The sequence below is a fragment of the Cetorhinus maximus genome, chromosome 3 (genome assembly GCF_964194155.1).
Source record: "Cetorhinus maximus chromosome 3, sCetMax3.hap1.1, whole genome shotgun sequence".
Classification (NCBI taxonomy): domain Eukaryota; kingdom Metazoa; phylum Chordata; class Chondrichthyes; order Lamniformes; family Cetorhinidae; genus Cetorhinus; species Cetorhinus maximus.
In genome coordinates this window covers 169,928,818-169,944,452 of record NC_135881.1, presented here as the reverse complement: position 1 = coordinate 169,944,452, position 15,635 = coordinate 169,928,818, and the positions used below count along the sequence as shown (strand labels likewise).

General features: G+C 41.3%; 1 protein-coding gene across 7 annotated transcripts in view; it reads left to right on the top strand.

The window, feature by feature from the left end:
- The window catches only part of kif13a (kinesin family member 13A), a 327,451-nt gene that overhangs the window by 98,322 nt on the left and 213,494 nt on the right, over positions 1-15,635 (top strand). For all 7 annotated transcript variants that reach the window (XM_078539266.1, XM_078539264.1, XM_078539265.1 and 4 more), the window contains exon 3: positions 9,038-9,050. In XM_078539266.1, the coding sequence (XP_078395392.1) occupies positions 9,038-9,050 (13 nt within the window). The remainder of the gene's footprint in view (positions 1-9,037; positions 9,051-15,635) is intronic.

Sequence of the window (15,635 nt, the reverse complement as noted above, 5' to 3'; positions counted from 1 at the left end):
ACTTATGAGAGGAAATGCAGGTCTGGGTTATGTTCCCTGTTATCTTGACCACAAGAATGTAGCTGATCTTTGGAATTAAAAAAGAGGAATTTGTTGCCTAGAGAAGCCCACTGTACAACTGTTACTCCATTATAATTGATGTCTTCATAGTCCTATGTTGTATGGTGAAGTCTTGAGATGGATGGGTGAGTGTTGACTAGGAGGGAGCTGTAGATAGTAAGGCTGTATGACTTCTTTTTCCTGTAAAAATATAAGTGTGGAGTTGAGGCCATGATTTTATTGAATGGTGGTGTAGGCTTGAGGGGTCATATGGTCGCCTACTGTTGTATTTCTTATGTCAGATTGCTGTAGGTGGTGTCTAACCAACGGAGGTTGTTATCTCTGCTATGCCTTTTGTTGTAGTGAGATCCTAGCAATACTGGTATACTTGAGTTCAGTGCAACCCCCGATGCCTTGTTTGATATAGTACACAAGGCCATAATTCGGATGGTAATTGCAAGTGATTGGGTCAAACCTGTTATATGCTTTCTTGTGTCTTGTGTTTGATGTGTTTGTATGTTTCTTTAAGGGCCAGAACATTAACACTTTTATTGTGCAAACTTTTTGATTGAAAAATGCTTTCAATATTAAGTTGGTATATTTTGATTGTGGGTCGACATGTTTTCTTTGCTCCTGAAGAAGACCACGTGATTTCCTTGATTTGCATGATTTGCTTCTCTCAAGTGAAAGCAAAAAGCTTGGTGTCCTTTGAGATGATGGTAGTTGTCATCCAAGATCAGGCAACAAGGTGGGCTGTGAGAACGCTGTCAACATCCAACTGGCTTTGAAGAGTAGCCATGTTGGGGAATGCAGCAGCCAATTTCAGTGCAACAATGCTCTGTAGAAATAATGTGATGTATGGCCAGTTCTTTTTTTAATTGGGGGTAGAATGTTGGCCCATATATTGGGTGAACTTGCCGCTGTTTAAGTCGTGCCCACTGAAGTGGGGTGAGAGGGCCGCAGTTTAACAACTCTACTGCATCCTTCAGGGTAGAACTGAAATGACAGTACTTATAGAATAATCATCAACAATAGCAACTTGTATTTATATGGCACCTTTAACGCAATAAAACATATGGTCATTTGGTAATGCAGAACTTGAGTATAGCTGAAAAAAGAGACATGTCTGAGCTTTTCGTCTTGCACTCATCAGGAGACTTTGCAAGAATACCAACATAAGGTGAAAACAACATTTTATATTGTATGTGAAGAGAGTGCTGATTGGTTGGCAAGTGGCATTCTGATGGAGAATGCACCAGTGGTGGTAACTGACAGTTGACTGCCAAACATTGTTTGAAATTTAAATCAGGCAGCTTGACCCTGATTGGTCAAGGCATTGACCTGAGAAATGAATCAGCGAATGGCTGTCACTTACTTTGTTTAGCTGAAACAGGCACAATGTGTGTACATGTCCTTTCTTTCTGCAAAGAACAGGACCCCGTGTATTAATATATGTAGCTTCCAGCACACACAAATGTGCCACACTGTAAGCCCGACTGGCAATCTTAAATTGGTTGCATGTGAAGAGAGTGCTGAATGGTTGGCAATTGGTGTTGTCATGGAGAATGCACCAGTGATGGTAACTGATAGCTGCCAAGCATTATTTCACGCTGTATATCGCACAAACTCTAGCGGGCCTAAGGCTGTCACTTTTGGCCCTGAAAAGTGCCCAGTTTACCTCAGATTGCCCTGGAAGGGTAAGGTATCTCAAAACTTTGAGCAACAGGTGAAGCTAGCTGTTTCACGCTGCTACTATGCAGTAGCAACACAAGTGGTCTTCGCCACTAAAAGGATGCTACTGTCAAGCCAAAAAGACGTTCTGCCTATCACACAAATGAGTAATGTGGTATATGAATTTCAGTGCCAGTGTAATGCTAAGTATGTAGGCCTATGTATGACTGCTCCATTTCAAGTTAAATGAACTCCCCTTTCTTGATATACTGGTTGAGAAACCTGTCAGGGGGTTCTCTACCATGGTCTACTGCAAGCCTGCTTTCACTGGTCAGTATATGCATTGGGATTCTTATAGTTCCTCAGCTATAAGATTGGTCTTATTGGCAATATTGTAAATAGGGCCCAAGCCATTTGCTCACTATGCAAGCTTGATGCTGAAGTAGGGTGCATCACAGGTATCCTGCAGGATAATGGCTATCCTGATCGGATCATTTCGCGCTGTATATCATGCAAACTCATCAATGGGCTGTTTTGGTACTGTGGTGGGGCGAAAACTGATTGGAGGGATCCAATTTTGGGCAAGAAAGGAACAGACCATAGAATGATACAGTTACGAAGATCAGTCAGTTCATTGTACCTTTGCCTGTTGTTTGAAAGGGGTATCCAGTTAGTTCCATTTCTTCTGCACTTTCCCCATAGCCCTGCAAACTTTTCCATTCAAGTATTTAAATTCCCTTTTGAAAGTTATTATTGAATCTGCAGAAGGCTGCGGATTCCATATCATCATAACTTGCTACATTTAAAAAAAATTAAATCCTCCTCTTGTCTGTGGTTCTTTGACATTTTTACCTTCAAACCTGTCTCCTCTGGTTCGTGACCTTAATGCTGCTAGAAACACTTCCTCCTTTATTTATTCTATCCAGATCCTTCATGATCTTTAACACCTCTACCAAACCTCCCTTTAATCATCTCCACTGTTAAGGAGAACAATCTCATTTTTTTCTAGTCTCCCTATGTGAATGAAGTCTCCCACATCCTTAGCAACATTCTGCTAAATCTCCTCCGTATCCACTTAAGACCTTGGTATCCTTCCTAAAATATGGTGCCCAGAATTTGACACAGAACTCTGTGGCCTAACCAGCGATTTATGTGGTTCAGGATAACTTCCTTGCTTTTGTACTCTACACCTCTATTTGTAAAGGTATGGATCTTTTATGTCTTTTTTAAATAGCCTTTTGAGCCAGTGAATACTGAGGAGAAAAGCAAGTTACAGGAGGACATTAATAAACTTGCGGAATGAGCATATATTTGGCAAATGAATTTCAACACAGATTAGTCTGAGATGAAACATTTTGGTAAAAAAAAAGGAGGTCCCATCTTATTTGGAATATGAGAATCTAAATAGGATACGGGAACAAAGGGAGTGCTGAGTAAAAATACACAAATCACTACAAGTCACGATGCAAAAGTTAAGGACATAATAAAAAGCAATCCGAACACTAGTGTTTATTCCTAGAGGGATAAATTAGAAAAGGAGGCAAGTTTCTAAACTTGTATTGAAGCTTGATTAAGCCACACTTGGAGTTCTGGGCATAGTTCTGGCCAATGTATTAAAGAAAGGATACTGAGGCATTAGAAAGAACACAAAAATAAATTACAAGGATGGTACCATACTGCAAGGTCATATCTATCAGGAAAGGATGAACAGGCTGAGAATCTGAGAAGGCAGGGTGGGGTGATGGGATGGAGAGTCCTGACAGGGGTCTTTAAAATCATAAAAGGGTTTTGATAGAGTAGACACAGGGTGTTTCCACTTGGGGAAAGAGCAAAACTAGAGGTCATCAATAGTATAAGATAGTCCCCAGAAAACAAAAGGAGCATTTAGAATAAACCTCTTTACCCAAAGAGTGATATGAATTTGGCGCTTGTTACCACAAGGAGTAGTTGGTGCAAATTGTATAGATGTACTCGAAGGCTAGACAGCATAGGAGGGAGAAGGGAATAGTGTGTTAAGTTAATAGTTAGATGATGAAGGATGGGCAGAGTATAAGTTTTTGCATGGACAGTTGGGCCGAGTGGCCATTTACTGTGCTATATGTTCTATGCAAAAACTTGTTCTATTCCCTTCAAAGATTTGTATACATTCAGTCGCAGGTCTCTCTGTTCCTGCATCTCCATTAAGATTGTTCTGTTTGGAGCATAGTGGAAGGAAATGATTTCCACATGATGCATATGATGGCAATTTTCCAAAACTGTTTAGTCAACATCAGCTGACAGTGAGTTTAAAATTGAAAAATGTTCCAAGGCATTTCATGGGAGCATAAGATAAAATTGACGCTGAGCCAAAGGGAGAAGAGAGGTGGCAAAAAAACATGGTCAAGAAATTTGTTTTAAGAATGATCTTAAAAGAAGGAGTGACAGAAGAAAAGGTCTTGAAGAAATTTCAGAGAGGCACTGAGGTAGTTGAAGGCATGTCTGCCAATACTGGGAAAAGTTGGGGAATGTTTGCAGGGGGAAGGGGCAAGGCCATAAAAGTTCTTGTGATGGTGGGGTTAGAATTTAATCTTGAGGCCAATTGGCTGATGAGTCATATTTAACCTTAAATGGTGTCCAGATGGTGATGAAGTCAGTGGCAAGGTTATTGAGTTCATGAAAATAATTGTTTTGGGCTTCCCGTTTTTTAGCTGAAGGAATTTACTACTCACCCGAGACTGCATATGGAGTAAGAACGTCAGAAATAGGATCAGGTATAGGCTATTCAGCCCTTCGAGCCTACTTAGCCATTCAATGAGATCTTGGCTGATCATCTATTTCAACACCATTTTCCTGTGCTATCCCCATAATCCATCGATGTTTTTAATGTGTAGGAATCTATCAATCTCAGCCTTGAACATAATTAATGACTGAGCCTCCACAGCCCTTTGAGGCAGAGAATTCTAAGGATTTACCACTCTGAGTGAAGAAATTCCTTTTCATCTCAGTCCTAAATTACCTGCCCCTTACTATTGATCACCTTGTAATCAAATGCCACTCTGTTAAGTATACTTAACTCCAAAGCATCAGATTACCCTTGATTTACAATGCTATTGGTAAACCATATGTTAAATCTTTAACCAATAGTGCATTTTCTTTATGATACTACCCTATGAATATGATTAATGCCTTTTTATTCCTTGTACCTTATCTATGAGAGAGTATAGTTTGGAGAAACGGTCTGTTCTTGAACACATTCAAAGCAGTCTGATGGTGGAGTCAAGGTAGGTATTGAGACTATAGACTATATGGAGTTATCAGTTTACATGTGGAAGTTGACTCCATATCTGCAGATCACGTTGCCAAGGAGGTACAGTGTAAATGAATGATAACAAGGAGGTACACTGTAAATGAATAATAACAAGGAGATACAGTGTAAATGAGTGATAAGAAGGAAAACAAATAGGAGCAGGAGTAGACCATTTGGCCCATCGAGCCTGCTCCGCTATTCAAGCAGATCATGGCTGATCATCCATCTCTGTGGCATTTTCCCCCACTATCCCCATATCCCTTTATGTCATTAGTATCCAGAAACCTATTGATTGAACATGCTCAATGATTGAGCTTAAACAGCCCTATGAGGCAGAGAATTCCAGAGATTCACCATCCTTGAGTGAAAAAATTCCTCTTCATCTCAGTCTTAAATGGTCCAAACCTTATCCTGAGACTGTGTTCCCTGGTTCTAGACTCACCAGTTAGGAGAAACATCCTATCCACATCTATCCTGTAGCGCCCTATAAGAATTTTGTAAGTTTCAATGAGATCAGCTCTCATTCTTTGAAACCTGAGAAAATACAAGCCCAGTTTCCTTGATCTCTCTTCATAAGACAATCCTGCCATTCCAGGAATTAGTCTGGTGAACCTCCATTGCACTCCCTCTATGGCAAGCACATCCTTCCTTAGATAAGGAGACCAAAACTGTACACAATACTCCAGATACAATCTCACCAACATTTTATACAATTGTAGCAAGATATCCTTACTCCTGTACTCAAATCCCCTTGCGATGAAGACCAACATACCATTTGCTTTCCTAATTGACTGCTACACTTGCACTCTAGCTTTTAGTGACTGATGAACAAGGACACCCAGGTCCCTTTGGACATCAACACTTTTCCAACCTCTCACCATTTAAAAAATACTCTGTCCTTCTGTTTTTTCTACCAAAATGGATAACTTCACATTTACTCACATTGTATTCCAAAGAAGAGCCCTTGAAGGAGTATGAGGTTAGGATGCGAAGCTATTTTTAAAGATATTTTGAGTGTGATCAGATTGATTTTTGGCCTTCAGAATGTCCCAAAGCATTCCACAGCCACTGAATTACTTTTCAACTTTTCTTACCATTTATGATATAGTGAAACACGGCAGCCAATTTGAGTCCAGCAAGATTCATAAGCGCAGAAGAAGCAGGATTATGTCGACCTCAGCTACACCTACCCGCACTATTACCATAACCCTCCATTCCCTTACTGTCTAAAAATCCATTGATCTCTGACTTGTATATACTCAAAGACTTAACATTCATAGCTCACAATCCTTTGATTGAAGAAATTTCTCCACATTTTCTCTTCTCTTTGGGGGTAAACTGGAATGTGGAGCTCAGATTACAATCAGACCAGCCATGATCTTATTGAATGGCGGAGCAAGCTGGAAGGGCCCAAGTGGTCCACTCCTGCTCCTAATTCGTACATTCATATGTTCATCTCAGTCTTACAGCCAGCTATTTGAGATTATGAAACTTGTTCTAAACTCCCCAACCAGGGGAAACATCTTTGTAACGTCAACCCTGCTTCAATGAGATCATCTTTTGTTCTTCTAAGGTCTAGGGAATATGAGCCTTGTCTACTCCATCTCTCCTCCTTGGCCAATCCCCTCATCCCAGGATGAGGATTCCACAAACAGGAATGAAACAAATGGCTGGATAATCAGTTTTAATGATGTTGATTCAGGAAATAGTGTTTGTCAGGAAAATGCTTCTGCCGCTTTTCAGATAGCTGCAGGGGATTTTTTTATATTCACCTGAGAGAGCAGAAAAGGCCTTGATTTAATGTCTTGTCTGAAAGACAGCACTCCAGCAATGCAGCACTCTTTCAGTACTGCACTGGAGTGTCAGCTTAGATGATTATGTGCTCCATTTTCAGTAGTGAGCCTGAAACCCCCAACCTACTGACTCAGCAGTGATGTTATTCTTATTATTGGTCACCTTGTAATCAAATCCCAATCTCTTAAGAATACTTAACGCTAAAGGATCTGATTACTCTTGATTTAAAATGCCAATGGTAAACCAGAAGTTCAGTCTTTAACCAATAGTGCATTTTATTTCTGATGCCACACCCGATGAATATGATAAATGCCTTTTTGCTCCTCATACCTTGTGGGAGTGTGGTTTGGAGAAGCAGTCTGTTCTTGAACACATCCCAAGCCTTGCCAAGAAATATCAATGTGAAGAAAAATCTTTGCCACAGTCCTAACTCCCTCAATTAATATGGAGTACCTTAAACAGCAGCAAGACATTTATTGACACACCATGTAGCCAGTCACATGCCTCAAGTAAAATGGCTCAGTTTTTACAGTTCTAATTGATTATATAATGGACTAATTTGTGGCAGTTTCAACAGGAATTTGTTTTTAAAAAAAACTATACAAGAAAACTGCTGAATAAAATTATGGCTGATTACTGTAATGTTGATTTGGAATAAAGTAAACTTTAAATGAACAGGAATTGTTTTTGAAATTTCAGCAGCTGTTGCAGCTCCTCCTCCATAATTATAACTTTGGTCTGAGGAGAATTGTTGTACTGTTCATCAGGAGTCAAGTAAGGGCAGAAAGGGAGCTGATTTATGAATCGTGGTTCACATGTTTTATGGGCTTTGATCAGTGTGTTTTTAGACCGAGTTGTTGCCTATTTTCATCACTGACTCGCTCTTGTGGTCAGATTTTCTTGGGTTAAATTTTCTCTTGTGGTTTTATGACATTACTTTCATAAATGAACTTGCACATTGTAAACAATGTATAATGGAGCAAAGTAATTTTTAACAAGTTACTTGAAATTTGCTGTTGAAAATGGAATCTTACATCAAGAAGCATCTTTTGTTTTGGTATCTGAATGGTTTTGTGTTTGAGGAATTGGACCATTCTGGAACAGATTAAAAATAGAATAATCAACTAGTCTGTACGTTCGGTTGACTTGGAGATAGTCTCACTGATATGACTTGGTAGCATTTACCTGCTGTAGTATGTGTATGTCCATCATTCCCATGTCATATATGTGGCATTACAAGCAGAAAAATACACCTTGACATTTTGTTAATTGCTGTTTTGTATAATGTCAGTCTAAAGCTGGTTTTGGCAAAACAGCTGTCTATGGAATGTAATGTGAAATTTCAGTAACCATAAATATTTGGCAGGGTGCTAGAGATTAAGTAAGAATGTACTTAATGCATGTTGTTGAGGATTAATTGCAGAAGGTCTGTAGATTAATGGGGATCGGGAATAAGTGAGGTAAAATGGTATATAATAAGAGTACAGAGATGCTATCAGAGCACAATTATATAATTTTGTTAATCATATTAGTGTTGACAGTTATGATCTCAGAAGTGTTCTTATAACCTCGTAAGTGGTTGTTTGAACTATGGATAGCATTTCACAGATGAACTTGGAATCTCATGAGCAGCAACAAAACATTTTCCTAATTTTCTGTGAAATAGCCTCTAATGCAGACATTTCCATAAGGTTGCAGTTCACTGTTTAAAAATATCAGAAGGTTTTCTTCCTTGTAACTTTAGAATTGTATCCAGAGATCCTGATTAATTAGCGCTGATTTATCCTAAGCATTGATTGTAAATGCAGCTGTTTTCCTCATGCAATCAATCGTTTGTGCAAGACTATCTGCTGGAGTCTAATTGGAGAAAGGTGTTTTTTGGCAGCATTTGTTCTTTGAAATTTCACTAAGTATATTTTTGCCTGTTGTTATCCTTTGAGGGTTGTAGAAATATTTTGCAAATTCAAAAATGTCAAATGTCAAAAATGTTAGTGAACTCCTGTGTACACTGTAAAGTCTAGCACAATGGTTAAAATGATTCCCTGCACTTGTAATGAAAAAGGCAGTTGCAGGAATTAAAAATAAACACTCAGTTCTCAGGGGGTCTTAAGGCTGATAAATGTTCAGAAGATTAATATTGTTTTCTTTTTCCTTTTTTTCCAAAAAAAAACCATACTGGTGACTTGGTGGTGGATCTGATGCCCTTCTCATCATTTACTGCTTTGATGGACTGACCTTGCCTTTAAGGAAAGGGCCTAAGGTGCGTATGCTAACCTCATCCAGTTCACAGCTTCTTATGCTTATTTTAAAGAATGCAAAATTGTACACAAGCAGCAGAAGAACTGATGTGTTACTTTTTAAATCTAATGTACAGCTAGTATAATTCTAGCCTCAAGTCTGGTGAATAGCTAAGCAGGCAGCAATTTGCATTTCTGAAACATATTTAGCAAAATGCTTCAGGAGTCACTGTGCTTAAAAAGCTCATCTGCAAAGCTACTTATTAAATCAGTACAGTACTGTCCTTGAGGGTAAAGCAACTGTGAGAAAAATAAGACTGAGAAAATTGAGGCTTATGGAATAGGAGGGTCAGTGTCATCTTGGATTAAAAAAAGATTGGCTTAAGGGAGTGAACTATGATGCATATTTGTTTTTCAAACTCGAGGATGGTGGACAGTGGTGTTCCCCCAAAGGTCAGTGCTAGATCCACCACTTTTTTGATACATATAAATGGATATTGGAATATGGAATAAATTTTTTTACAAGTGCCTTTACCACCGAAGGTGGAGGCGTGGCAAACAATGAGAATGAGAACAGCAAACCTCTTTTTCTTACTCATTCACAGAATGTGGGCATCGCTGGCTTGGCCAGCATTTATTGCCCATCCCTAATTGTCCTTGAGCTGCCTTCTTGAACAGCTGCAGTCCATGTGGCATGGGTACACCCACAGTGCTGTTTGGGAGGGAGTTCCAGGATTTTGACCCAGTGACGGTGAAGGAACGGCGATATTTTTCCAAGTCAGGATGGTGAGTGACTTGGAGGGGAACTTCCAGGTGGTGGTGTTCCCATCTATCTTCTGCCCTTGTCCTTTTAGATGGTAGTGGTCAAGGGTTTGGAAGGTGCTATATAAGGAACCTTGGTGAGTTCCTGCAGTGCATCTTGTACTGCTGCCACTGTGTGTGCTGGTGGTGGAGGGAGTGAATGTTTGTGGATGTGGTGCTATTCAAGTGGGCTGCTTTGTCCTAATGGTGTCAAGCTTCTTGAGTGTTGTTGGAGCTGTACTCGTCCAGGCAAGTGGAAAGTATTCCATCACACCCCTGACTTGTGTCTTGTAGATGGTGGACAAGCTTTGGGGAGTCAGAAGATGAGTTATTCGTCACATGATTTGTAGCCTCTGACCCACTCTTGTAGCCATAGTATATATATGGCTAGTCCAGTTCAGTTTCTGGTCAATGGTAGCCCCCAGGATGTTGATGGTGGGGGATTCAGCGATGGTGATGCTATTGAATGTCAGGGGGCGATGGTTAGATTCTCTCTTGTTGGAGATGGTCATTGCCTGGCAGTTGTGTGGCGTGAATGTTACTTGTCATTTGTCAGCCCAAGCCTGGATATTGTCCAGGTCCTGCTGCATTTGGACATGGACTGCTTCAGTATCTGAGGAGTCACGAATGGCGCTGAACATTCTGCAATCATCAGCAAACATCCCCACTTCTGACCTTTTGATGGAAGGAAGGTCATTGATGAAGCAACTAAAGATGTTGGGCCTAGGACAGTATCTTGAGGAATTCCTATAGTGATGTCCTGGAACTGAGATGATTGACCTCCAACAACCACAACCATCTTCCTTTATGCCAGGTATGACGCCGACCAGTGGAGAGTTTTCTCCCTGATTCCCATTAACTCCAGTTTTGCTAGGGCTCTTTGATGCCAAATGCTGCCTTGATGTGAAAGGCAGTCACTCTCACCTCACCTCTGGAGTTCAGCTCTTTTGTTCCAGGTTTAAACCAAGGCTGTATTGAGGTTAGGAGCTGAGTGGCCCTGTTGGAACCCAAACTGAGTGTCAGTGAGCAGGTTATTGCTAAGCAAGTGCCACTTGATGACACTGTTGTTGACCTCTTCCATCACTTTGATGATCGAGAGTACGATGATGGGGTAATTGGCCAGGTTGGATTTGTCCTGCTTTTTGTGTACGGACATAATTTGGCAATTTTCCACTTTGCTGGGTAGATGCTTGTGTTGTAGCTGTACTGGAACAGCTTGGCTAGGGCCATGGCAAGTTCTAGAGCACAAGACATTCAATAGCATCACCATCGCTGAATCCCCCACCATCAACATCCTGGGGGCTACCATTGACCAGAAACTGAACTGGACTAGCCATATATATACTATGGCTACAAGAGTGGGTCAGAAGCTACAAATCAAGTGACGAATAACTCATCTTCTGACTCCCCAAAGCTTGTCCACCATCTACAAGACACAAGTCAGGGGTGTGATGGAATACTTTCCACTTGCTGGAATATTGTCAGGACCCATAACCTTTACAGTATCCAATGCCTTCAGCCATTTCTTGAGTGAATCAAATTGGCTGAAGACTGACATCGGTGATGTTGGGGATCTCAGGAGAAAGCCGAGATGGATCATCCACTGGGCACTCCTGGCTGAAGATTGTTGCAAATGCTTCAGCCTTCTCTTTTGCACTGATGCTCTGTGCTCCCCCATCATTGAAGATGGGGATATTTGTGGAGCCTCCTCCTCCAGTGAGTTAATTGTCTACCACCATTCACGATGTGGCAGGACAGCAGAGCTTAGATCTGATCTGTCGGTTGTAAACAGAGCTAAGCGATTCCATCACTTGCTGCTTATGCTGTTTGACATGCAAGTAGTCTTGTGTTGTAGCTTCAACAGGTTGATACCTTATTTTTAAGTATGCCTGGTGCTGCTCCTGGCATGCCCATCTGTACTCTTCATTGAACCAGGGTTGATCCTCTGGCTTGGTGGTAATGGCTGAGTGGGGGATATGCAGGGCCATGAGGTTAGATTGTGGTTGAGTACAATTCTGCTGCTGCTGTCTAATGGTTGCCCAGTTTTGAGTTGCTAGAGCTGTTCAAAACAATCTAATTTAGCACAGTGGTGGTGCCACACAACATGATGGAGGGCATCCTCAATCTGAAGGCTGGACTTCGTCTCCACAAAGGCAGTGTGGTGGTCACTCCTACTGTCATGGACAGATACATCTGCAGCAGGCAGGTTGGTAAGGGTGAGGTCAAGTATATTTTGCCCTCTTGTTCCTTCACCATCTGCCGCAGACCCAGTCTAGCAGCCACGCCCTTTAGGATTCGGCCAGCTCGGTCTGTGGTGATGCTACGGAGGCACTCTTAATGATGGACATTGAAGTCCCCCATCCAGAGCACATTCTGCACCCTTGCCATCCTCAGTGTTTCCTCCAAGTGCTGTTCAACATGGAGGAGCACTGATTCATTGGCTGAGGGAGAATGGTATGTGAAAATCAGCAGGATGTTTCCTTGCCCATGTTTTACCTGATGCCATGAGACTTCATGGGGTCCGGAGTTGATGTTGAGGACTCCCAGGGCAACTCCCTCCTGACTGTATAGGACTGTGCCACCACCACTGCTGGATCTGTCCTGCCGGTGGGACATACCCAGGGATCGTGATGGTGGTGTCTGGGACATTATCTGTAAGGCATGATTGCATGAGTATGACTATGTTAAGCTGTTGCTTGAGTAGTCTGATAGACAGCTCTCCCAATTTTGGCACTAGCCCCCAGGTGTTGATAAGGAGGACTTTGCAGGGTCGACAGGGCTGAGTTTGCCGTTGTCGTTTCCGGCCAATGCCAGGTTCCAGTTTCATTCCTCATAGTGGTTTGATACAGCTTGCAAGGCCATTTCAGAGGGCATTTAAGGGTCACATGCCAGACCAGGTAAGGACAGCATATTTCCTAAAGGATATTAGTGAGCAATAGACTTTTTTAATTCCAGATTTTTATTTAATTCAAATTCTGGGACCCCAGAGCATTACCCTGGGTCTCTGCATTACTAGTCTGGTGACAATACCACGATGCCACTGCCTCCCCTGCAACAGGACATAGACAGAAAAGAGGCAGGTGGAATTTAATATAGTGAAGCATGAGATGGTACATTTTGGTAGAAGGGAAAGGGAGATCAAATATAGATTAATAGTACGGTTCTAAAGCAGAAAGAAGGATCTGGAAATCTTTGAAGGTGACAGGACATATTTCACATGTAAATAGGAAAGTATATGGACCTTTGGCTTTCGAAATAGAAGTATTACATACTAAAGCAGGGAAGTTATGCTGAACCTTATAAAGCCCTGGTTAGGCAACAACTAGAATATCGCGTCCAGTTCTGCTCACTAGGGAGGATGCTGTTACGACCGGTTCCCGGGGGAGGTTCCCCCAATTTGTTATGATCCCGGACTAGGAACCCCAAATTATTATGCTTCCAGGTTTGGAGGGATGAACTGGCTCCCTTTCTTTATTCAACCCCCTCAGTTGTTCGCAGCAAGGTTAATTTAAAAAGGATCCCTTCCCTCGTGGATACCTTTTCCCAGTCCAAATGTATTTATGTTTTAAAAGGAGCCAATGTGATCAGGCTTTCTTGAGTTAAAGAAAGAGTGAGTTTATTAGTTACGAAACACCAGAAAACACAATAAAAACGCAACTTGCATGCACACAGATGAGAAATGAGAAATTGAGTCCAAAAATAAAAGTTAAAAAGATATACAAATCTTTGGCCGTGAGGTTTTTGATGATGAAACACTGTGGATGTTAAGTTTGGGTTTTTCCGGTAGCGCTGACTTTGGTAGTCGAGCAGTTGGTTTGGAGATTCTTGGTTCTGTGGGTAAGCTGAAATGAGTTGCTCTGTTTCTTTTTCGACTGTGGCTTTGCTGACTTGTGCCTTGCTTCCAGCAATCGGAGACACACGTTTTTTTACCTGCAAGTGCAGGGATACCTAGTTGGTGTTCTTCAGCTGTGACCTTCACAGCACACACACACCAGAACACAACACCAGACTGGCATTAGAACTAGGGTTGCAGTTGGCTTTTTTAAACCTCTTCCCTTGTGTATTCCTGGAAGGGAAAAACAAACATGTCTTTCACCCAGATCTCTTTAATTTTCAAACTCACTTCATGTTAACAGTCTGAGATATAACTCAACAGGAGGTAGTTTCGGCTGAGGTGGTAATCATTTTCCATCACCTCCACAGCCACAGGAGGTTACAGTTCAGTTTGCTTTGTATCTTTTCCTTTGAAGTGCCTCTATCCGAAGTAGGACGTGTCACACCTTTTAGGTGTAACATTCCGCTCTCTCTGAACTAGTTGGTCGAGTAATCTACATGGGGGTTTTCCAGCAAGTGGCTTTCTTACAGTCGCAGCCCATTTTTGCTTGTATGTCATTTTTTTTGTTGAAACACATGTCTTATTTAAAAGTTCAATATGTCCATAAGTAATTCAGGGCCATGACCTGCTGGTCATAACAATGTGAGGGTCCTTGAAAGGGTGCATGTTAGATTTACCAGGATGGTTCCAAGGCTGAGGAATTGTTCTCCTTGGAGCTAAGGAAATTAAAGGGAGATTTGATAGAAGTGAACAAGATTATGACTGGTTTAGATAAGGTAGACAAGGAAAGTGCTCCCACTAGCTGATAGTAAAAGGGCTAAGGGATACGTTGATGGTGGGGATGTGAGCTAGAACTTTTTCATGCAGTGAGCAGTAATGACCTGGAGCTTGCTGCTTATGAGGATGTGGAACTGGAGGCAAGCAATGACTTTAAAAGTAAATTGAATGGGCACTTGAGGCAAATAATCTTGCGGGGTTATGTAGGTAGAGCAAGGGAATGGGCCTGAGAAGATTGCTCTACAGAGAACGGGCATGTTCTCAATGGGCCGAATGCCCTCCTGTGCAGTCAATAACTCAGTTGATATTTTCTATAATTACTATAAATCTATAATTACTCCATCTTCCTTTACGGAATCACGTTCTGTTAACATCAACCTCCTTTGGTGGGGTGAGTTGAATTGTGAGGCCTGAGTTGGATTAAGATTTTGGGTGAACATGATTGAACTGACCAGTCTTAAATGGTTTATGTTAGTTCCTAAAATACCTGAATTCAGATGTCCTCAGTTTTTGGTTTATTTTCTCTTTTTTTTTGCCTTGTTCGTGTGTGTGTTTGTGTCCATCCTTTATTTTCCCTCTCCTCTACTTTTCCCTCTCACTTGTGCAATGTGTGTTAATGTTTTTGTTCCTCTCTCCTTTCTATTTCTCATTCACTCTTTCTCTCTCCCTCTCTCTCTAACTGATCATATCACTGTACGTTTGTTCACTCATGTAGTTTCTGAATCGTATTCTTCTGTGATTCATTAAATTAGTCATTTGGTAGTACAGAACTTGAGGATTGCTGAAAAAAGAGACACGTTGAAGCTTTTCACCTTGCACTCATCAGAACACTTCACAAGAATACCAGTATCAGGAGTAAACAACAATTTATACTGTATGTGAAGAGAGTACTGATTGGTTGGCAAATGGACTCTGGTAGAAGCGTTGACATGGAGAATGCACCAGTGATGGTGACTGACAATTAAGCATTGTTTCAAATTTAAACCTGGCAGCTTGACCTAATTGGTCAAGGCATTGTCCTGAGGAATGAGTCAGCGAATGGCTGTCACTTAATTTGTTTAGCTGAAACAGGTGCAGTGTGTGTACATGTTCTTTCTGTCTGCATAGATCAATTTATGTAGCAAATGCGCCACACTCTGAACCTGACTGATGATCTTAAATTGGTTGTCAGCGTAATTATTAGCACACTGAAGAT